The sequence below is a fragment of the Macaca nemestrina genome, chromosome 9 (assembly GCF_043159975.1).
Source record: "Macaca nemestrina isolate mMacNem1 chromosome 9, mMacNem.hap1, whole genome shotgun sequence".
Taxonomy (NCBI): domain Eukaryota; kingdom Metazoa; phylum Chordata; class Mammalia; order Primates; family Cercopithecidae; genus Macaca; species Macaca nemestrina.
Window position 1 is genome coordinate 68,417,644 of NC_092133.1, and position 23,776 is coordinate 68,441,419.

Here is a 23,776-nt window from a genome sequence, read left to right on the forward strand (position 1 = left end):
CCACCAACCTCAGAGGAAAATCTGCAGAACATATTCAAGAGTGTTCCAAATATCTATTGCTGAGTCACAAATCACCCCAGAACTTAGTGAACTAAAGTTCACAACAGCAATCCTTTTATTATCTCTCACAGTTTCTGAGGTCCAGGAAATCAGAATGGGCTCAGCTGGGTGGTTCTGGCTCAGGAAGGATCTCATAAAGTTGCAGTCAGATGGAGGCTGGTGTTGGAATGGCTCAAGACTGGAACTGCTAGGGATGGCCACGTATCTCTCTTCATATAGTCTCAGGGCCTCTCCACGTGGTCTCCTCATGTGTGACAGCTTGAGCTTCCTAACAGCATGGCAGCCTCAGGATGGTTAGTCTACTTATATGGTAGTTCAGGCCTCCAAGCCCAAGTATTCTAACTGACCAAGCAGAAGCTGCATCACATATTATAGGCTAGGATCGGAAGTCATCCATGTTACTTCCGTTGCTTTCTATCGGCTATGAGCAAGCCACAGGCCCATCAGATGCAAAGACACAGGACACAGACCTCTCCATGGAAGAAATGTCAAGGTCACTCAACATCATGTAGATTGAGGGATGTTGCAACCATCTGTAGAAAATATAATCTTCCACACAGAGCCATCACCAATTTCCAGAGCAGGTAAGAACAAACTGAGGCAGATGCAACATTTGACATGGACAAACTGAGGCACTGAACATTTGACATGGACACCCTAAGACTACCTTTTATCTACACCAATTTCAGCCATCATAGGCCTCATGATGTGGCAAACACTTTGAGCTGTGATAGGCACCACGTGTCGGCCAAGAAATGGGTTTTGGCAGTGGCCATCTTTGTCTGTCAGCAGGGCTGAGTTTAGGCAATGATTTAAATACACTGTTGAGGCTGGGCGCAGCAGCTCATGCCTGTAATCCCAGCACTTTGGGAGGCCGAGGTGGGTGGATCACTTGAGGTCAGGAGTTCGAGACCAGCCTGGTCAAATGGCGAAACCCCATCTCTACTAAAAATACAAAAATTACCCAGGTGTGGTGGCACACACCTGTAATCCCAGCTACTCAGGAGCCTGAGGCAGAGGATCATTTGAACCTGGGAGGTGGAGATTGCAGTGAGCCAAGATCACGCCACTGCACTCCAGCCTGGGCAACAGAGCAACACTCCATCTCAAAAAATAAATACATAAAAATAAAAAAATAAAATACATCATTGAGTTTTAACCATACTATCTGATTTTTAAAACATGAGTGGAGGCTGAGCACTGTGGCTCACATGTGTTATCCCAGTTCTTACCTGCACTGGATATTGGTGATGGCTCTGTGTGGAAGATTATATTTTCCAAAGATGGTTGCAACATCCCTCAATCTACATGATGTTGGGAGGCTGAGGCAGGAGGATCACTTGAGGCCACAAGTTCAAGATGAACCTGGGCAACCTAGTGAGACCCCCATCTCCATTAAAATTTAAAATAAAGGTGGAAAACAGAAAAGTGGAGCTTCAGATGGAAATGATGGAAAAGGTGTTTGCTCCCACCCCTAAGACAGTTGAGGCTGAGATGAGTTAAGAGGGGCTCTCATCTGCCCATGTTGGCTGCTGATCAGCCTCAAGTCTGTTAGCTGTGAATTAGTTCTCTGGTGGAAAACAAAGAATAACAGTAACAATAAAAGAACAAATAAAACAATGTGTCTATCTAAAGTATTTTGGGGTGAAATTATACAATGCCTGGGATTTGCTTTAAAATACGCCAGCAAAGTAACAAAAAGTACATAGAGGGACCAAGATTTGTCATGAGTTGTTAATTGTTGAAGTTAGGGGTGGGTACATGAACGGTGTTTGTTTGTTTGTTTGTTTTTGTTTGTTTTTTTGAGACAAGTCTTGCTCTATTGCCCAGGCTGGAGTGCAGTGGCGTGATCTCGGCTCACTGCAACCTCTGCCTCCCAGGTTCAAGCAACTCTCCTGCCTCAGCCTCCTGAGTAGCTGGGATTACAGGCGCCTGCCACCATGCCTGGCTAATTTTTGAATTTTTAGCAGAGATGGAGTTTCACCATCTTGGCCATGGCTGATCTCGAACTCCTGACCTCGAGTGATCCGCCCACCTCGGCCCTCAAAGTGCTGGGATTATAGGTGTGAGCCACCGCACCCAGCCTGTGTCAATTTTCTTAAGTTAATTGATTGATTCATAATCAAGAAAAATCATCAAATGGTTATTGTTGGCTATTACTTTCTTTTCCCTGTAGTGTTTTTTTGTTTGTTTGTTTGTTTTGCTGTTTTTGAACTTGTTTTGTCTGCGAAGGGAGCAGGTATCTTTAGTGGACAAGAGGTACCAGGCATAAAAGATTAGGAGACAATTATGGAAGAGTAAGTGTCAAATAGAATGAATTTTGGTCATTAGCCTAATCCTAGACCTCCCCCGATGCCATCCACTCCCAGACTTGAAAAACCTCGGCTGGATTTCCCTGGACACCTCCCGGCCCTGGTTGTCAGAGGCCTTTTCTAACACAATGGCTGGCGCGCCCTCTGGTGGCTACTGGCAGAAGTGCATAAATCCGTGCTTTTTTTCCTGAGCTCACAGAAGCCAAGTTTTAGAGCTTCCACTAGAGATCACAAATTGGTTGCTCCAAAGGCGGAATGAGACCTATAGATGCGCTATCTACAGAGTATGCATATAGGGGCCAGGTTCTTCATATGTTACCAGCATTTAAAAATCTAGATATTTTATGTACAAATCCAGATTTCTGGCTTCTTTGGAAAGCCAGGTCTGACAATGACAGGCCGAGGCCTGTACTCTCCAGTTACCTGTCTGGCCTCTGTGGTTTACATTCAGTTTCTCCAGCACACGGTCCCTGTAGTGTGTGGAATAATAACTCCCAAATATTTGTGTCCACCAGGAACCTTGGAATGTGACCTTATTTAGAAATAAGATTTTTGCAGACGTAATTAGTTAATCATCTGAAGATAAAATCTTACTGAATTTGGAGTGGGCCCTAAATCCAACAACTTATGTCCCTGTAGGAAGAGGGAGGATACCAGCTGGGTGCAGTGCCTCACATCTGTTATCCCAATGCTTTGGGAGGCCGAGGAAGGAGGACTGCTTGAGGCCAGGAGTTTGAGATAAGCTTGGGCAGCATAGCAAGACCCAATCTCTACAGAAATTTTTAAAAATTAACCAGGCTTGGTGGTTCACACCTGTAGTCCTAGCTGCTCAGGAGGCTGAGGCAGGAGGGTCACTTGAGCCCAGGAATTTGAGGTTACAGTGAGTTATGATCACACTGTTGCACTCCAGCCTGGGCCACAGAGCAAGACCCTGTCTCAAAAACAAAAGAAGAAGAAAGAAAAAAAAGAAGAAGGAGAAGGACAAGAAGAAGGATAAGGAGAAAGAGGAGAAGAAGAAGAATCAGGAAGAGGAGGAAGATAGAGAGCCACAGAGGAGAAGGCCATATGGAAATGGAGACAGCCTGGAGTGAGGCATCTGCAGGTCAAGGAATGCAAGGATGGCTGGCAAACACCAGAAGCTGGGGACAAGCCTGGCACAGATCCTCCCCAAGAACTTCAAGAAGGAGCCAACCCCACTGACACCTTGATTTTGAACTTTTGGCTGCCGGAACTGTGGGAGAATAAATTTGTGTGGTTTTAAACCACCCAGTGTATGGTCATTTCTCATGACAGCCCTAGAAAACTAACATGCAATCCCCAGGAAACCCTTGCTCTTCTACAACAACCCCCAAACAGGCCTCTGCTCTAAAGCCTCAAGGGAGGGAAAGCTCACATCTCCCCACTGGGTGATGGACTAATCATTGGAAAGTTCTTTCTGCTAAACCAGTACACAACACCAACAACACAAAATCAGGCTAGAGTCTATAAAAAATGGGGGGAAGGGTACCTGGAAAACACTGAAAAAAAGTGGGTGGAAACAAGATCATAAAAAGAAAAGAAATCCTGCTGGTTGTGGGATCAGGGAGGGCTTCATGGAAGAGGTGGCGCCTGAACTGGGCTTCAGGGACGGCTATGACAAGACAAGCAGAAACTGGTGGGAGTGCAAGGCATATTCCAGGCGATAAAGCAGTGAAAGGCCCAGAGGAGGAATGTGTGGGTCATGCACAGTAACATTCATCCACCCATCCCTTCCATGAATGTTTCTTCACTAAGCAGTGAGCAATGAGCTTAGTTGGATGGAGCCCTGTGGCTGAGTGGGGTCAGTAGGTTGAAATGAAACAGCAGAGTCTAAATCTTTACAAAATCCTGGGTCCCCAAGCATGCTAAGTAAAGAATTTGACATTTACACACCTCCCCAGGGGTTTTCCTTCAAGTTAAACTATTTCACTCACCTCTTATATAGAGAGGGCTGTTGGTTTTGTGTCTTTCCAGGGTCCTTCCCCTGGTAATAGACCAAGGCCCTGGAGGCAAGCATGGGCACATGACTGGCCCAGACTTGGCCAATCACTGCATTCCATCCACTTGGCAACAGTAACGGATCCAATCAGGGTCATTCCCTGGGATTAGTATACAGATTCTGGGTGCAACCAGCTCTCTGTCTGCTGGGGCAGTCTTGTTCCCTGCCACATGGAGACAGCCCATCAGGAGTCAGACAGACTGAGGCCAACAGGTGAAAAGAAACAGTAAAGCGAAGACAGTCAGCATGGAGAAGCCCAGGGTGCTGAACTCACAGTTGCCATCCCCGAAGACCTGGTTCCTCAAATTCTTCCTTCAATTCCAAGACCTGCTTCAGGATCCCCACATTCTATGAGAGCCAATACATTCTTTCTCTGTCTAAGCCAGTCGGAGTTAGGTAGGTGTCTGTCACTTGCAACCAAAGGCTCTTGGCTGGTACAGTCCTGTTTCTGAAACCCTGCCCCTGCAGACCAAGCAACCAGTGAAAGCAAAGGGAGACGGTGCCCATCCTGGCAGCAGCCCTCTCTCCGGTTCAGACAGGTCACTCCAGAGCACTTTCTGGTGGGTGCTTGGTGCTGAAAAAGGTGACATTGAAAAAGCACAGGGATGTGAACTGAAGTCAGTTATGAATAGGGTAGAAAAGATAACAAATCAGACTCTCTCCAAAGGATGCACATGTCCACCCTCAGTCATTCCTTTGGATTACAGCTCCCTTTGAAATATAAGCTAGGACAAAAGTTCAGGAGGTAGAAAGTAGGCCAATTTTCCAAAATACCAAAATGCCTTAGATGCAGCCACCGAATTTACTGGTGCAAATTTTGTAAATCAAAATTACTAAAAACTTGTTTCTTTTAACTAAATATAACATTTTCAGAAATTCATGTAAAGTATTGACATTTTGGTTTCCAACAAGAAGCAGCTGGGATACATTAACTTGGAAAAAATTTACAGAAAGATTCTGAAGGGAAAAGTAAAATTGTTTAAAGTAACTGAAAAGAAATGAATCTCCAATGGTGAGAAAAAGTACTAGGAGTGCTTGTAGATGTTTTATTTTATTTATTTATTTATTTACTTATTGAGACAGGGTCCTGCTCTGTCACCCAGGCTGGAGTACCGTGGCATGATCTCAGCTCACTGCAACCTCCGCCTCCCGGGTTCAAGCGATTCTCCTGCCTCAGCCTCCCAAGTAGTTGGGATTACAGGCACGTGCTACAACTTCCAGATAATTTTTTAAATATTTGTGTAGAGATGGGATTTCACCACATTGGCCAGGCTGGTGGATGTTTTAGACATGGATGATATTCAAATGACAGGTAGAGAAGGTAGTGTAAGGGTGATGTCGGGCTGAATTGGGTCAAGATCATTCATTCACGCATTCATTTCAATGTATGTCCTGGTTACCCACCAGGCCCAGGCCTCGGGGTACAGATGTGACAAGACATGATCTGTGCCCCAAAGAGCTTGGCAGGAGGAGCTTCAGGGAGTCAAGAAGATGTGACCCAGTTCTATATCCTTATAGATATATCCTATATCCAGCCCAGGGCAGGGTAGAGGCCTGTGCAAGGCCATCCAGGAGCAGAGGCAGCCCGGTTCTCTCTGCCTGCGGAGGTCAGGGAAGTCATGATATTTGAGCTGGGTTAATTTTTTTTTTTTTTTTTTTTTTTTAAGACGGAATCTCACTCTGTTACCCAGGCTGGAATGCAGTGGCACGATCTCGGCCCACTGCAGCCTCTGCCTCCTGGGTCCAAGCGATTCTCCTGCCTCAGTCTTCTGTGTAGCTGGGATTACAGGCACCCACCACCATGCCAAGCTAACTTTTTCGTATCTTTAGTAGAGATGGGGTTTCGCCATGTTGCCCAGTATTGAACTCCTAGGTTCAAGCGATCTACCTGCCTCAGTCTCCCAAAGTGCTGGGATTACAGGCATGAGCCACTGCACCAGGCCAATTTTCTTTTTTTTAAGAGCAAGGGTTCCCTATGTTGTCTAGGCTGGTCTTGAACTCATGGGCTCAAGTGATCCTCCGGCCTCAGCCTCCCAAACAACTGGGACTACAGACATGCACCGCTGCACCTGGCTTGGCCTGGATTTTGAAGGATGTGTAGGAAAGTCAAGAAAGGAGTGGTGAACATTTTCAGGCAGGGGGTGCAGCCCTAAGCAAAAGGTTGTAAGGCACAGAGGGTAGAGGGAAAAGGGAGGACAATGAGGCTGGTGACAAGGGCAAGGACCAATTCTCCTGGCTTTCAAAAGGTGAAGGAACTTGACTTTCACCCTGTGGGTAGTAGGGAGTCATTGAGGGTTTTATGTAGAAGAAACACCCCACCTCACCCATCTCAATGGTAGTTATGACAAAAATGGACGAGGAGCACTAGAAAGGAAGGGGCTACAAGCCCAGTTTGCCAGCTGCTGCAACTGTCCAAGTGACAGGTGATCAGGGCTGAGCTGGGGAATGCATTCATTCAGCAGGTATGATGTATCCATACTCAACTAGAAGGTAGACTTTAGCCTGGACAGTTTGGCCCCAACTACTTCTCCAGGCTTCATTTGAATCCTTTCCTGCCTCCCAGCCACAGCATGCACAAGGTCTGCAGCCCCCTCTGCACAGGGTATGCACCCAGCAGACCGCCACTGTTCCCAGCCCTCCCTACTGTCACACAGGCCCCGTCACCCCTTCACAATGAGTTTGCAACCCCTGGGAAAGCACCTTCCTCCCCAAGAAGAATCACACTGGGACACACGTTCTTGTGTCTTTTTTATTGGACTGTGGGCTTCCTAAAGCAGGCCAGGCACTATTTCCCTCTGTATCCTCTTTTGCACCACCTAACTCAATTTCTCCAAGCCTGATAAGCAAAGAGCCTTCTATACAGCAAGGGTTCAATAAACTCATCCAAGTTGACATCCCATCTCCAAGGGTCAAGGGCAGATGGTGTAGCTCTAAGGAAGGGGCAGACCAAGCGAGCTTTGACATCTCTGGGATTTGATGATCCCAGGATTCTGAATCCAAGAATCTGGGGTTGAATGGGCTCCTTGGAGCCCAGTGTGTGAGCAGAGGGAGAGGACAAGGAGAAAAACCAAAGAGACCCAGCTTCAGTGGAGTCCCGAGCCTGCTGGAAACAATGCTGAAGAAGGGGTGCAGGGAGAGAAAGGTAGGAGCCCGCGTCTCCCTCGCTGCCCTCTAACTGCTGCAGGACAGGCCATCACCTGCCCATCAGCACCTCAGCAAGTGAACAGGCCCCCTCAGCCCTGGCCCAGGGGTCTTGCCTCGCCTGATGGGGGCCCCTCCAGGGTGGTCCTAGGGGCCCTGGGGCAGATCTCCTTCATGTTGAACAACTGGGCATTGCCAGGCCCCAGGCTGGCCCTCCGGGACGAGGGGAGTGTTGGAGGACCCGGCTGGAGCCAGCTGCCTGGCAGATTTGGGGAGGAGGCTGGGGCTGCGGAGGAGAGAATGCAGTCTCTGTTGGTGTCACTGACTGTGATATCGTGATATAAGAAGAAATATGTATTTGGTCTTTGTCCCAGTTCCTGACCCAGAGTTCAAAACCTTTGTAATTTCCTGAGTAATGGGAACTACTGACGCAGAGCTCTGAAATCCCTTGGAATTTCCGGAGTGATATAAGCATCTATTGTTCCAATGAGGTGACTCCTGGGGGGCTCCTGGATAGCCTTGTGATGAGGGCTGGCTGCCAGGGGAACCAACTCCCCAACCGCTGGGGAAGGGAGAGGGGCCAAAGGTTGAGGCGATCACCAGTGGCCAGTGATTTCATCAGTCATGCCTACGTAATGAAGCCTCCACAGAAACCCAAAAAGACAGGGTTTGGAGAGCTTCCTGACAGCTGAGCACATGGAGGGTCCTGGAGGGTGGTGCCCATGGAGGGCATGGAGGCTCCACATCCTTCCCACCCACCTCACCCTATGCGTCTCTTCCATCTGGCTGTTCATCTGTGTCCTCTGTAATATCATTCACCATAAATGGGTAAAGGTGTTTCCCTCAGTTCTGCAAGCCACTCTAGCGAATTAACTGAACCTGAGGAAGGAGTTGAGAACCCTGATCTATAGCCCATAGGTCAGAAGCACAGGTCAGAACCTGGGGCTTGTGACTGGCATCTGAGGTGGGGGCAGCCTTGTGGGACTGAGCCCTTTTTAAAATTGTTAAATTCGTTAATTTTAATTTTTTTAGATAGAGTCCCACTGTCTTGCCCAGGCTGGAGTGGAGTGGTGCAATCATGGCTTACTGCAGTCTTGACCTCCCAGGCTCAAGAGATCCTCCACCCTCAGCCTCCCAAGTAACTGGGACTGTAGGTGCATGCCACCTCATCTGGCTAATTGTTTTGCTTTTTTTGTAGAGATTGGGTCTTATTATGTTGCCCAGACTGGTCTCAAATTCCTGGCCTCAAGTCATCCTCCCACTTTGGCCTCCCAGTTCGCCACTGCGCCTGGTGGGACTGAGCCCTGACCTGCAGGATGTGTCACTCTCTCCAGGCACTGTGGGAATTGAATTGAATGTGGGACACCTAGGTGGTGTCCCCTGGAGAACAACTTGGTGTGTAGAGAAAAATCCCCACACATTTTGGTGACCAAAGGGGAAGCCTTCTGTGTTGACAGAGTGAGAGTAGAAGAGAGAAAAATAGTTTTGCTTTTTTTCCCCTTCAGACAGACTGTAAAGGAGATTGAGGCCAGGCACGGTGGCTCATGCCTGTAATCCCAGCACTTTGGGAGGCCAAGGTGGGTGGATCACTCGAGGTCAGGAATTCTAGACCAGCCTGGACAACATAGTGAAAACCCATCTCTACTAAAAATACGAAAAAAAAAAATTAGCTGGGCATTGTGGTGCACCTATAATCCAAGCTACTCGGGAGGCTGAAGCAGGAGAATCGCTTAAACCCGGGAGGCAGAGGTTGCAGTGAGCCGAGATCATGCCATTGCACTCCAGCCTGGGTGACAGAGTGAGACTCCATCTCAAAAATTAATTTAATTAATTAATTAATTTAATTAAGGAGATTGAGAGGAGATAGTGCAGGGAGAGGCCTCCTTCCCCACCAGGGCCGGGGAAGCAAATATTCCTGGGAGATTTGGAAGGCATCCACCCTCTCCTCTACTGGCATGGCGGGAACCAGAAGAGGACGGGCAGCCGGAGCAGGAGCTCCACCTCAAGGGTCAGCCCAGCTTTCTCTAGAGGCTGACCCATCCCACAGGGGTGCATCAAGGATGCCCATCCTTCCAGGGAAACAGTGGCAGAGTCACAGCAAATGTGCAATGTGAGAGAGAGAGAGAAAGCAAGACAATCCTGAACCTAACAAGACATTTTCTGGACTCGTACCTGTGCATGTTTTTTGTTTTTTGTTTGTTTGTTTTTTCACCTGTGCACGTTTTCACAGACTCACAACACTGGACGATTGAGTCCAATCCCCTCATCTTACAGATGGAGAAACTGAGGCCCATGGAGAGGTGCTGACCCAAGTTCAGAAGCAGAGCCTGGCAGAATCTCTATATCCTACCTTCTTCTGTACTTCCCCAGTACCCACGCTCCCATCCACATTCAACCATGACTTATTGATGAAAACACAGGATTTTCCACTGTGGGCATTATCTCAGTGCGGGAGGCACGCCAGGAGTGGCTACAGCCCTGGGCAGCTGACCTTGCAGTGAGCCAGGCCTGGAGCAACACCAAGGCTCCACCGCACACCCCTGCCTGAGCCAAGATCAGCCCTGGGAAACGGAGTCTTCTCATCCATAAATGGGTCTGAATGGCTGGTGATCCCTGCCTCGTGGAGTTGCTGAGGGGATTCAACAGCAGACGCGGCCTGGACTGGCTCACACCTGTGATCCCAGCACTTTGGGAGGCTGAGCCCAGGAGTGCAGGACCAGCCTGGGCAACCCCCATCTCTACAAAAAGTTTAACAATTAGCCGGGCATGGTCGCACACGTCTGTAGTTCCAGCTACTAGGGAGGCTGAGGTGGGAGGATTACTTGTGCCCAGAAGTCTGAGGTTGCTGTGAGCTATGATCTCACCACTGCACTCCAGCCTAGGTAACAGAGTGCGAAACCTGCTCTGAATAGTAATAATAATAATAATGATGATGATGATGTAAAGGACATAGGGCATTGAAGGGAACATAAAAACATTTTTTTTCCTTTCCTCTCCCTCACCTATTTTGCTCAAATATAAAAAGTTCTGGTTTTTGTTTGTTTTTGGTCAAATGCACCCCCTCTCCTCTCTGAGCTCTGCACAAAGGAGGGAAAGGCTCCTGTAGGACTCTGTGTGCAGTTTGGGTTTTTTCTTTCAGATTTGTTCCCAGGCCCCAGTTATTCACTGGAGAGAAGTCAGTACATAGACCCTGTTCCCAGGAGGCTAAACGCTGAGGGAAAGCGAGGTCCCCACGCATTTGGGCTCCGGTGACAGCTTCCCGAACGGCCTCAGGCACGTCTGCACTGCAGGTCGGCACCTGGGCCTGTCCCCAGCAATGCTCTGTTTGCTGCTGGGCCAAGGAACCCTGAGAACTCAGGTTGACAGGACATGGTGACAATGGAAGGATTGTTCCAGAAGCTGGGGCCCTGGCTGGCCTCTGGCTTCCCGTCATCTGAGCAAATGTCGATCCGCCAGGTACAAAAGCCAACATTTCCCTGATGATTGAAGATGCTCATTCAGAAGGCTCCCCCTCAGCAGGCTGCAGGGTCCTCCTAGCCACTCCGAATCCGAAACCGCTGTTCTCATCGCCACCCCTTTCATCCTACATGCTGGGAGCAGCCCCTTGGCAAACCCCATCGCTCCTCATACCACCTTCCAGAAAGCTCCTGAGCCTCCAAGTCTGAGCCTGCTGGTGGCAGCGAGACACAATGAATAGCAGAAAAGCTCCCCTTCCTTTTTTTTTTTTTTTTTTTTTTTTTGAGACGGAGTCTCACTCTGTCCCCCTTGCTGGAGTGCAGTGGCCGGATCTCAGCTCACTGCAAGCTCCGCCTCCCGGGTTCAGGCCATTCTCCTGCCTCAGCCTCCCGAGTAGCTGGGACTACAGGCGCCCGCCACCTCGCCCGGCTAGTTTTTTTTTTTGTATTTTTTAGTAGAGACGGGGTTTCACTGTGTTAGCCAGGATGGTCTCAATCTCCTGACCTCGTGATCCACCCGTCTCGGCCTCCCAAAGTGCTGGGATTACAGGCTTGAGCCACTGCGCCCGGCCAAAAGCTCCCCTTCCTAAGGAGCCGCTGCAGCCAGACGGGCAGAGCCTGCCCTGGCTGCAGGCTGTCACCGGGGGCTCGCTTTTGCTGTTCGGAAAGCACTGGGGCTGGCTACCACATGTGATCCATCCATCAGATCCTGGCCCAAGGTCACAGTTAGCTATCTCCAGGGCTAGAGCTTAGAGCTCCTGTGCCCAGATTCCATCCCCCTCCACACCGCAAAAGGATTTGTTAAAAGACACGTCTAGTGAGGAGTGGGCAAGGCCTAAGAGAAGAAAAGTCACAGAATGATGATGACAGTCCCCCAGCTCAGATAATCCCAGAAATAAAAGACACATGGTTATTCTTCTGCTGCTCTGGCTGGGCGTGGTGGCTCACACCTATAATTCCAGGACTTTGGGTTGGCAGATCAGCCTGGCCAACAGAGTAAAACTCTGTCTCTACTAAAAATACAGAAATTAGCCGGGTATGGTGGCACACACCTGTAGTCCCAGCTACTCGGGAGGCTGAGGCAGGAGAATCGCTTGAAGCAGGGAGACGGAGGTTGCAGTGAGCTGAGACTACACCTCTGCACTCCAGCCTGAGCAACAGAGACTCTGTCTCAAAAAATTTTAAAAAAATAAAAAATAAATAGAATCATGGGCTGGGCGTGGCAGCTCATGCCTGTAATCCCAGCACTTTGGGAGGCCGACGTGGGAGGATCACTACAGGTCAAGAGTTTGAGACCAGTCTGGCTAACATGGTGGAACCCCATGTCTACTAAAATTACAAAATTAGTCAGGCATGGTGGCAGGTGCCTATAGTCCCAGCTACTTGGGAGGCTGAGGCAGGAGAATCACTTGAACCTGGGAGGTGGAGGGTGCAGTGAGCCAAGATCGTGTCACTGCACTCCATCCTGGGCGACAGAGTGAGACTCCATCTCAAAAAAAAATTTAAAAAATAGAATCATAACGCTGACAAGCACGTAAGGGCCCGATACTCACGTACTCCACTGACGGCGCTGTCTCAGTTGGTTTTACCATTCTCACAAGCCATTTGCTAAGAGGTGGTTGAAGTCTCTGAAAAGCTCCCACCCTGGATGAAAATGCTCTGGAGCTGGATTGTGGTGATGGTTGTACGACACGCGAATGTACTAAATGCCACTGAACTGTACTGTACTGTATTTTTATCTTTTTAGAGATATGGTCTCCCTCTGTTGCCCAGGCTGGAGTGCAGTGGCACAACCATAGCTCACTGCAGCCTCAACCTCCTAGGTTCAAGCAATCCTTAGCCTCACACATTGCCCCCTCTTCCCAGCCTAATTTTTAGAACATTTTTTTTTTTTTTTGGATAGATACAGGGTCTCGCTATGTTGCCTAGGCAGGTCTCAAACTCCTGGGCTCAAGGGATCGTCCTGCCTCAGCCTCCCAAAGTGCTGGGATTATAGGTGTGAGCCACCGCGCCCAGCCATAAATGCTGTTTTTGTGAAAAATAATACCAAGGGTAAGAATAATCCGAGTATTGCCAGCAGATGGTGTTTATAAAGTTTTTATTTTCCATTTTCTTAAAAATAACATTTGATTTCCTTTATGCATGTGTGGAGTGTACTTGTTTCCTTAGGCTGAGTAATAGGCAGATAAAGACGACACGAGGCAGCGTCCCCAAGTGGAGGTGGGGCGGGACGTGAGAGGATCGGGTGCAGGGGAAAGGGATGGCTGGATGACTCACGGGACGCTTGAGTGCCCATCAACGCACACACACAGTCTAACACTTGGTTTTTCGATTTTTTAAAGACATCTAAAATTACTGAGAGATACAATTTCAGCACTTAAATCTACAGACGGAAATCCAAGCACTTGAACACAATTCCTAACTCTAAGCTCGGTTATTGCACATCACACAGTTTAAGCAGGCTTCAGGCTGGAAAGCAGTTTGCTCGCTGGGAACTTCCTCGGGATGTCTGGGTCTCCTTCTGCACCCGTGGTGTCTCTCCCCTGGGACTGCCACCAGCCTGCAGCCTCTCAAGGACCCCGGGAATCAAAGCTCAGCCATTCGTTCTCCCCAAGGGCTGAGGGCTCGGGCTTTGGTGAAGCAGGGGGTCCCGTGTTGATGCCAACAGATCCCACCCCCTCCAAGGTGAAGTTGGAAGCAGGTGGAGCTCATGGAAGGCTGAAGCCAGGCGGGCTGGAGTGAAGAGGTGTGACCACCCCCGTGTGGGACAACAGGGGGCAGTCAAGATGCCACCACCCACCGCCCCTCCCTTCCAAGCTCCCAGGCCATGCTTCCTTCTCCATCACCCTTGGACCTTCTCTGAGTGGTCTCTCAAGGCACATTTATTTTCTGTGCTCCAACCTACCAGATCTGACATCCACCTCCCCCGGCACCCACGGGCCAAGGAGGCCTGGGGCAGCCAAGGGGAGTTCCAGGACCAAGCAAGCAAGAAACCGTTCTTTGAACACATGGTTAAGCTTCTTCCAGCATGGCCCTAATTCCCTTACCTGCCTAAGCCAGGGGAGTGGGGGCAGGAAGAAGCAAGGCATCGAGGAGAGGGTGCTGGAGGGGCTGGGTGGCAGGCCCCTTGGTCAAGGGCATGAATCAAGGAGCTGAGGAAGGACCAATCTGCAACATTGATCATGAGGAAATCTTAACCTTGTCTAACAAGAAGCCACTTGGAGGCCGACCTTCAGCCCCACTGGGAGCTGCTGTTCTGTCTACCTTTTGAGGGGCCCAGTCTCAGTGGGGCAAAAAGCAGTGTAGAGGCTTCTGAGACAGGCAAGGCTGGACCCCTGCAATCCTGCCAGAGGCTAGTTCAATCCCTTTTGCTTTCTTGCTAAAACATATTTACAAGGACACACAAACGTGTACAGTCAGAAGACCCAGAGACAGAGGGAGCACGTGCCCCAGGAGCAGAGGGCGACAACAAGAGGACAGGGAACACCCTTCCTCTGAATTCCTTCCCTTCCCAGGCCCCCCAGCATCCTTAACAACCTCCCCCCAGTAGGAAAGTTCCAGAACTCCAGCTGGGGCAGAGGGAAGAGACAGGTAGACTTCAATCCTAGCAAGAGCGAAGTTTCAAGTAGCTCCGAGTCAGAGGCGCGGCTGCCTCAGAGAGCAGAGGGCTGATGTGGAACAGCATTTCCCTGAACTGAGCCGGGGCTGGAGGGGGAGGTGGAGGACAGAGAGAGGACAGGAGGAAGAAGGGGCTGGGGGACCTGGAATGGCATGACACCTCAACAATCAGAACTGGGCTGCGGAATGGAAAGCGGTTTATGGGGCTAAGTGGGGCTCTGCTATTTCCCCCAAGAAGGACTCGGAAGATGCTGATTCCAGGGCAGAGTGAGGGGCAGACAGGGTGAGGCTCTTCTGTAAAGTCCAACAGACACTCGCAGATGCTGGGAGGCTGGGGACTGCCAGGTTGGGAGCTTCACCCAGAGAGCCTCACCGCATTGACCCCACACCTGCCGCCCACCCAGCACACAGGAGGCCCCTCCTCACACTCCCAGGCCACCAAGACGGCCCCCAGGTTCACACACAGGCACACACACGCACGCTGCTCTCACGCACTGAAGGGCATCACAGCCCCAAGTCTGGGTAAGAAATTCTCCACCAAAGGTGTTAAGGAATTTGCTTCCATGGGGAGAACTTGACGGGTGGGGAAAACAGCAACAAACAAGCAAAAGAAATGCACGGGGCCTTTTCTCATCTGGTGAGATGAGCTTACACTGCTCAGGGGATGTTGGGAACAGCGAGGTGTGAGGTGTGGCCGCAGAGCCTAGCTGCACCGGTCCTGTCCCCTCTGACTTCTCACTTTTCCGTACTGCAGGCTTCGAAACAGAGCTTGGGGAAGCCCCTCTGCTGGGGCAACCCTAGGGGATCTTCAGAGGGGCCAGAAGGAAACCCCGGGGGGCTGCGGGGAGTGGGGCTGGACATGGCCTGTGGGTGGCTCTCCCCTGGCAGGAGGAAGATCATGGTCTCAGAGCGCGGGAAGCCTGCAGCCTTCGACAGCTGCTTCTCTCTGGGGTCTCAGGGACAGGTCTCTCTGTTGGTCTGGGCAGGACGGGAGTGTTAAGGGTCAGGGAGGAGGTGGGCACACACACCCCTAGCCTAGACCCAGGCTCTTCGCCTGCTGCTGCTGGCCCTCAGGCGCCCTCAAGTGGACGAGGGGACCCCAGCAAGGGGATGAAGGCAGGAGCAGCACCCCATGGGATGGGCTGCACCAAGGGGGAGCCAGGCAGAGGTCAACTGTGTAACCACCGCCCAGTGTCCCCAAGAGAGCAGCCCAGACCATGGCTCCACCACGAGACCCAGAGAAAAGGGACAGGCTATTCCAGGGTCTGGGATTCAGAGCTGCCCCTTCTCAACTCCTAAAAGCTCCTCCAGTCTCTGCAGCCACAGCCTCCTCCTGCTGAGCCGACCCCTCTCCCCACCCTGTTCTACCCGCACCACCTGGGCCCCCTGGGACAGACCTTGGACAGCCTGGCAAGGCACCCTGTCCCCGGCCTCTCAGCTGCTGCCCTCCTCCTCCGCCGCCGCCTTCATCACTCTGCCTTGGGTCAGGAGAGTTTTTCCAGTGCTTGGGGATCAGCAGAGGGACAGGGCTTGCTGTGGCTGGGCGTCCTGGCCCGACTCATCTGAGGCTGGTGGGGATGTCACACCACATCGGCCCAGTTTTGGGAGGCCCTCAGCCGGCAGACAGCTCCCTGCCCTCCCTCCCCTTTGCAATGGGGACAGGCTCGCAGGCCAGAGCTTGACTTCAGAAGCGAGAGGCAGAAGGGCAGGCAAGGGCTGGTCGAGCCAGGGTAGGAACCCAAGGGGTCAGGGCTAGGCTGGGGGACGCGGCTGGGGGCATCTCATTTCATGGATTTTGACCTGTCAATTTGTATTTGTGTGTGAATGTATTTTAAAACCAACAACAAAAGGAAAGAAAACAGCTACAAGGAGGCCGAAGCGGCCTTTGGGTGACTCACTCTGCCAGGAGCAGTGTGGATCAAGGACACATTTGTCAGCACATGCCACACACACACGCACTCACACTGTCACCCATCCCAGCCGTCTGTGCCACACTCATGCCATGCACACTCACACTCCCGGTCCCCCCGGGTAGAGCAGGGTCCTTCTGACTGCATTTCCGGATCCGTTCTCGAAGCTGCCTGCTGCTGCTCAGAGCTCTGCTGTTGAGTCCCCCCCGGCCGCCGGCTCCTGAGGGCATCTACCAGATGTAGCCCCCGTCGTCAGCCTCGCCTGCCTCGCCCTCCTCCTCCTCGGCCTCCTCGCCTGCTTCCTCCGTCTCCTTCTCCTCCTCGTCCTCCCAGCCAACGCCGCTCCCAAAGTCACCCGAGAAGCCCACGATGTCATCTGTGAGGGGACCAAGCCAACAGGGGGTGAGGGAGCTTCTGGTACGCCCCCACCTGGCATCCTATGACAAGGGCCCCCCAGGCCCGGGCCCCCAGAGGGCCCCGAGCCGCCCAGCCCGTACCGCAGTCAGGGCTCCCATGCGTGCGGGTGCCAGTCAGCTCCAGGCCCAGCTGGTCCACACACCAGCAGTCGCCGCTGCTCTGGTCACACTGCATCTTCCGGTAGTAGCCATCCTCGTCGCAGCTCGGGATGAAGATGCCTGAATGAGATGGGGCCAGGCAGGTCAGAGCAGGGACCTGGGCTGTGGGCCCCTCAGAGAGGTGACCTCCGGCTCTACTCGCTGGAGATGAGGACACCCGCTTCCTTGAACCACTGCTCAGGCCCCTGTGCCAGCTCCCAGCCACCCCATCGGTTTCCCTGACTCTGTGGCCCAGATCTTCTAGGACAGCCAGTCTGACTTCATCGGGTTCGACACTCTCCATCCTCCCACAGTTCCTCCAGCCTGGCTGTCCCCTGCCAGGAAAGCCCAGCCTTCTCCTCCCAGCCACTCGGAGTCTGACCTGCCTCCAGGGCCCACTCGCTTTCCTGTAGGCCCTGCAGCTGAAGGTCCTGGGCGCCTGTGTACAGGTCACACTGCTGGTTCTATCTTTTTGGTGTGTCCATTTGTGTGTTGTGTGTCTCCTGACTGGCCCAAGCTAAAGGGTTATGAGGCCGAGGAGTGCATCTGTCTTGCCACCCGCTCTGAGCTGGGTCTGTTGCTGTTGTATCTCTGGAGAAGGCCCCCAGGTGTTTATGGAGTATGTGAGGGAATGTCTCTCAGGGAGCCGCCTCACTCAAACACTAGTCACACGCTTGCTGAAGGAAACTGAACTCGAGGGTTCCAGCGTCCTTCTGTATCCCAAACTCTAGCTCCGGCATGGATGGGCATAAAATTAGTGCCTAGAACACGCTTTTCTGGGGCAGATTGGGAGGCCCTGCCCCCTACAAGGATAGACACAGGAAGGGGGCATCCCTCTCCTGTCTTCCTAGGCCAGGGCCTCCTCTGGGCTCCATGTCTGCCATGAGGCCCAAGGCTTGAGCCACTGGGTCTCAGACGAACCCAGGAAGCCGTCCCCACCTCCTCCTCTGAGTGCCTGGTCTGGCCCCTCACCTGGCTTCTTCTTGGCAGCCTCCTGGATCTGGACACGCTCCAGCTCCGCCAGGCAGGGGGGCTCTGTGGGGAGAGAAGCAATCTCTGATGGGGCTGTCCCCTGGTGCTGGGGGGACGCACTGAGCCCTTCAAGGCTTAGAGACCCAGGCAGGGGCTCTGCAAGATGAAAACACCCCGTTTCTGACACAGGGCCACCCCACAGCAGGGGTGGGAAGCACAGGAGCTCTGTGGCATGAAAACACCCAGTCTCTAATTAGGGGAGCTCATCCCACAGCTGTGGATGACCTGAGGTCCCCAAGAAGTCCTAGGGACCCATGAGAGGAATAACAGGATTCAGAAGAGGAGGTGGGGTGAACACATAGACACCCAAGGGTGAGAGACCCCAGGGGAACGTAATGCTAGAGTGAATGTTAGAGAGAACTCCCAGGCCTGAAAATACAGCCACACGCTACATGACAACATTTCAGTCAATAATGGATGGTGGTCCCATAAGATTACAACACTATTTTTACCATACCTTTTCTGTTTTTAGCTGTTTATTTTATTTTATTTTTTTTTAATGGACTTTTGCTCTTGTCTCCCAGGCTGGGGTGCAATGGCGCGATCTTGGCTCACTGCAACCTCTGCCTCCCAGGTTCAAGTGATTCTCCTGCCTCAGCCTCCCAAGTAGCTGGGATTACAGGCGCCTGCCACCATGCCTGGCTAATTTTTGTCTTTTTAATAGAGACGGGATTTCACCATGTTGGCCAGACTGGTCTCAAACTCCTGACCTCAGGTGATCCACCTTCCTCGGCCTCCCAAAGTGCTGGGATTACAGAAATGAGCCACCACGCCCAGTCTATGTTTAGCTATGTTTAGATGCACAAATGCTTACCATTGTAACACCATTGTAACAATGGTAAGCATTTATGGGTTACATGTTATGTGTCTGCAGTATTCAGCACATAACATGCTGCACAGGCTATAGCCTGGGAGCAATGGGCCAGGTGCACAGGAGGCCACACCACCGGGGTCTGTGGAAGCACTCCTGTGATGCTTGCACAGTGAGGAGATCACCTCATGATGCATTTCTCAGAATGTATCCCCCTCATTAAGTGACGCATGACTGTAACTGGCAGCCAGCCTCTAACTTGTCTGCGACCTTGGGAAGTCCCCACCTCTCCAACCTGGAAGCCTGCCTGGTTGTAAAATGAGGACAGTTCCCAGCCTCCTGCCCAAGAAAGCTGCTGTACAGAATGGATGGAATGGCCTTCAAAGGCCTGGAAAGTCAAAGTGCTGGAGTGACACAGGTCACAGGAGGGCTGGGCAGTCAGAGTGTTGAAACAGATCACAACATCACGCATTTGCAGAGGGATTTGTGAATTACACGGTGCTCTGCACAGATTTTCTTGGCACATCCTCACAACAGGCTCCAAGATAGGTATTGTTATTTCCTGAGGCAGATGAAGAAGCAGAACTTAGAAAGATTTGGTCACTTGCCGGGGATCCCTGACTAGCGTATGGTGGGGCTCGGGCTGAAGCTTTGGGCCCTGACTGCCGATCCCCCACCAAGATGGGGAGAAGCATCCAGCGAGGAACACCAGGGCTTCCCCAGCTCCGGCCGCACAGGTCAGGTGAGCCCTGGGGACCTCAGTCTCCCCAGAGAGGACTCTGGTTCGAAAGCTCTGGCTTCAGGTATATTCAGCTGAGAAATGTCATCACATCTCTAAGGTTGATGACAACGTATGTAATCACCTATTGGCGGCACAAAACGTAAGATGTGCCCAAAAGAAGAATCACCGAGAAGCAAATGCATCTTCAGCTCTAAGACCCTCATTTATACAGCCCTTTCCCAAGCCCTCCCGAGGGGCCCCAGAAAGTTTACATTTGTAATTTTTCATACCCTTTCTTTCCTTTTTTTTTTTTTTTTTTTTTTGAGACAGGGTTCTTGCTCTGTTGCTCAGACTGGAGTGCAGTGGCACAATCTCAGCTCACTGTAGCCTCAACCTCCTAGACTCAAGCGATCCTGCCACCTCAGCCTCTCAAGTGGCAGGGACCACAAACGCATGCCACCACGCCTGGCTATTTTTTTTTCTCTTCTTCATAGAGATGAGGTCTCCCTGTATTGTTTGGGCTGGTCTCCAACTCCCAGGGTCACATGATCCTCCCACCTTGACCTCCCAAAATGCTGGGATTTTTTTTTAACTCTTTCTTAAAGAAGACCTCCAAAAGTATATAAGCGTCAGGACCCACAAAATCTGGATCCGCCTGGGAGCCTGCCAAGTAAGGGAGCTGAAAGTGTTGGCTTCCCCGGGCCTTAAAGGATGAAGCCCTGAGGGAGTGCAGGAAGTGGGCAAGCTGGGAAAGTGCTGAGTCTGGGGACGTAGCCAAGAAAGAGCCACTCTGACTTCCCAAGAGAGCCTGGAACTTCAGGCAGAGCCCACACGGGTGAGGCAGGGGCCTGGGAGAGGGGTCACACTCACTCTCCCTCCAGAAGCAGAAGCACCACTCAGCAGTGGAGACCCGGCCATCCTTGTAGGTGTCACAGGAGTTGAAGAAGGGACGGATGCAGACCTCGTACTTGTCCAGGTTGATGGCAGCCAGCTCCGTCTGGTCCAGGAAGAGGTCGGCACTGGTGTCCAACTTGGAGAACATCCAGCCAATGGAGTCCTTGCAGCTGGCCCCCAGGCTCTTGTCCAGCCCTGGGAAAAGACCAGGTTCAGGCACGATTCATCTAGCTCTTCAGTCGTTTCTCCAGCCCTCCAGCCCTCCACCTCACCATCAGCCCCAGCCCTCTGTTCTGAGTCTGGGCAGCTTGGAATCTAACCATGGCATTGACAAACTCGAGAATGGCCAGGGGTCCTTCCTTTCACCTCCACATAGGACTATGCCTGAACCATTCAAAACCCTGTTCTGAAAGCCCTTCAGGGAAAAGAATTCCTGCTTTCCCTGGGCTACCCATGTCAGGGTTTAAGCTCCCTCCACCCATGTTAAGTTCTTCCTACTAGCTAACTAGTATCCCTCCTGCTCTGGTGGAAGTCGACCTCTTTGGGGTGAAGGTTCTTTTGGGGCCCAGATTGTAGGACCCAGAGTCCAGCAGGAAGGAGCAAGGGTGGGCTGGCTCAGCATACACCTGTGTCCTCAGCCCCTTCCCTATCTCCCTCCCTCCTCCAGGCGGAGCAGCAAGCTTCCTACCGCTGGCCGGACTGGCTGCACTGCTGGCTGAGCCATTCTGCTTGGAGTTCTCATGAAGGAGCTGGAACCAGTCCCGCAGCCGATCTCCCAGGTCAGCCAGGTCCTGACCGGTGCAAGTCTCTGCAGAACAGAGAGAAGGCATGGAGGGTGAATGTGCAGTGGAGCAGCAGGCTCGATCTCAGTCTGGGATCCTGCCCTACAGGCCAGGAGGCTGAGCAGGGGTCAGGGAGGCAGCAGCAGATGGGAAGGTGGAAATCGGACTTCCTCTTGAGTCCTCTCCCATCTCCCACCACCCACTCCTTCCTAGCATGAAAAACACACAGCCCAGATTCCCTGTGGCTGAGTCCCTCCCTCCGCCCATCTTTCAGGCACCCAGGGGGGGAAACAAGGGCTGAGCCCAAGCCTCCTGCTCTGTGTTAACCTGGACCTCTGACCTCACAGCTCCCTGAAGCCTTTCTGCATTTTTGCCACTTCCCTCTTGCTCTGCACACCTCTTCTACCATCCTAGAGCCCTGAAGGAGGTGCCAGGAGGCCCTGCAGCGCCCCCAGCCTGGTGGCCCAGTGCTCTCCTCACCTGGTTTGCCATCGGCAGTGGAGGTGGCCGCCTGCTCCGTGGGGCAGGGGCAGGGGCCCTCGCATCGCACCGCCAGCTGCTTGTTGCTCAGGCACGCCTGTTGCTCCAGCTTACACTGCACACAGGGAAAGGTGGGACAGGGGACTGAGGGCTTACCCCAGGGGTCCCCACAACTGGGGTCACCCTCAAGTCTCCCATGGCAGCCACATCTGCCTCCCCCCATGGAGCACCCATGAACAGCCGGAAGGGCCCCTCTTGGTCCCTCTGCAGACCAAGGTGCACGGTGGAGAGAGGCAGGGCCCGGGAAGCGGAGTCCAGAGCTGGTCCTAGCCATGCAGGCTCCCATGTACCTGCTCGGCCCTCTCTGAGGATTTGTCCCTCCCAGGACACCCATCTCCCCTTCCCTCCCTGCCCCGTCACCCCTCCCCTGTGTTAGCTGTCTGTCGCTCCCCCTGGTTCTCATGGCCTGTTCCTTGGTCCCTGTGTAATCAGCCATCAGCCCTTCCCTCAGTGATCTCCCCACAGTCACCCCAGTGGGCTTTTCTCAGCTCTCCTGAGAAGACACAGCACCGCCTATGGAGCATCTAACAATTCCTCGGCCTTCACTGAGAACTGCTTCTGCCACGGCTGCCTGCTAAAGCCAGGTTCTGAGAGGGGCTCATGCACTCCTCATCATGAAAGCCTTTTCTCCTGGTCATATCTCTTTCTTCTCATGGGGCGGCTGCTAATGGGAAGCGGGTCATCACAGCACTCGATAACATTGTCTCACTTGGGAGGCTTGGGTTTCTCCTGCTCAGCAGAGAACAGCAAGGCGCAGAGAGGCCCAGTGACTTGCCCAAGGCCATGGGCCAGGGTGAAAGCCAGATTTCCTGCTGACTCCACCTCCCTAAAGGACAGCATGATCCCCGAACCAGGCCACACTGCAGCGTCCTGCCCAGACCTTGCCCTGGCCTTGGGTCGTGGGACACTAGCTCCTCTTCTTCTCCTCCTCCCTCTGCCAGCTCTGCCAGCTCCTCTGCACCCCTCCCACCTCCTAAATACAGCCTCTGCCTTGGCCTCTTCCTCATTCTCTCTCTCTCTCCTCCCTTTCTTCTCCCTGGTGACCTCATCCCCACAGCAACGTCAATCATCACCCACAGCAGGTGACTGAAATCTGCCTCTCACTCCAGGAAGGCCCCTCAGCCCTGGCATCCACCCCGAGCCAGCTGTCAGTGCCCTCCCAAACCAAGTAATTCCTGACTCCTTGTTGCCAGTAAAAACATTCATAATCAGCATCTGTATTTCTATGTTACTTTTTTTTTTTTTTTTTTGAGACAAGGTCTCACTCTGTCGCCCAGGCTGGTGCAATCATGGCTCACTGCAGCCTCGAACTCCTGGCCTCCACCTCAGCCTCTCAAATAGCTGGAATCACAGGCATATGCCACCACACCCAGCTAATTTTTATATTTTTTGTAGAGACAGGGTCTCACTATGTTGCTTAGGCTGGTCTCACACTGCTGGACTCAAGCAATCCACCCGTCTCAGCCTCCCAAAGTGCTGAGATTATAGGCGTGAGCCACCATGACCAGCCTAAAATTTTTTAAATGCTTTCTCAAATATTGTCTCCTGAAATCCTCACAAAAATCCCCATAAGGTGCGAATTCATTCTCCCAGTCAGTTCCTTCTTCCATCGCCTTCTTATGGAGGATTATTTCCTGCTGCCCCAGAAGGCTCCTGCTCACTGGTGAACACTGGCGCCTCCCTGTGGAAATCCTTCTTTCTTCGCCCTCTAACAATTGGATGCCAGAGCTCCTTCTTCCACAGCCATGGACACTTGGCTGAGGCTTCCCTCAGTTCCTTTGACTTGCAGTTACCTGACCGCAGAGTCTCTTCCAGGCCCCACTCCCTACCTGCACCTGTCCGAGGTCAGGGACAGACAGGGTCTGGCTCCAACTCTCAGGTAGTCCCAGCCAGGGCTGCAGGTGGCCCCAGTATGGCTGGCTGCATTGA

General features: G+C 52.2%; 1 protein-coding gene across 1 annotated transcript in view; it reads right to left on the bottom strand.

Annotated features, from left to right (window-relative positions):
- Nucleotides 1-13,309: 13,309 nt before the first annotated feature.
- The window catches only part of LOC105466049 (SPARC (osteonectin), cwcv and kazal like domains proteoglycan 2), a 29,409-nt gene continuing 18,942 nt past the window's right edge, over nt 13,310-23,776 (bottom strand). The window contains exons 6-11 of the mRNA XM_011714886.2: nt 21,788-21,902; nt 21,214-21,333; nt 20,502-20,720; nt 18,040-18,102; nt 17,011-17,148; nt 13,310-16,889 (exon numbers count right to left, since the gene is read on the bottom strand). Of these exons, the coding sequence (XP_011713188.1) occupies nt 16,744-16,889; nt 17,011-17,148; nt 18,040-18,102; nt 20,502-20,720; nt 21,214-21,333; nt 21,788-21,902 (801 nt within the window). The 3' untranslated portion in view covers nt 13,310-16,743. The remainder of the gene's footprint in view (nt 16,890-17,010; nt 17,149-18,039; nt 18,103-20,501; nt 20,721-21,213; nt 21,334-21,787; nt 21,903-23,776) is intronic.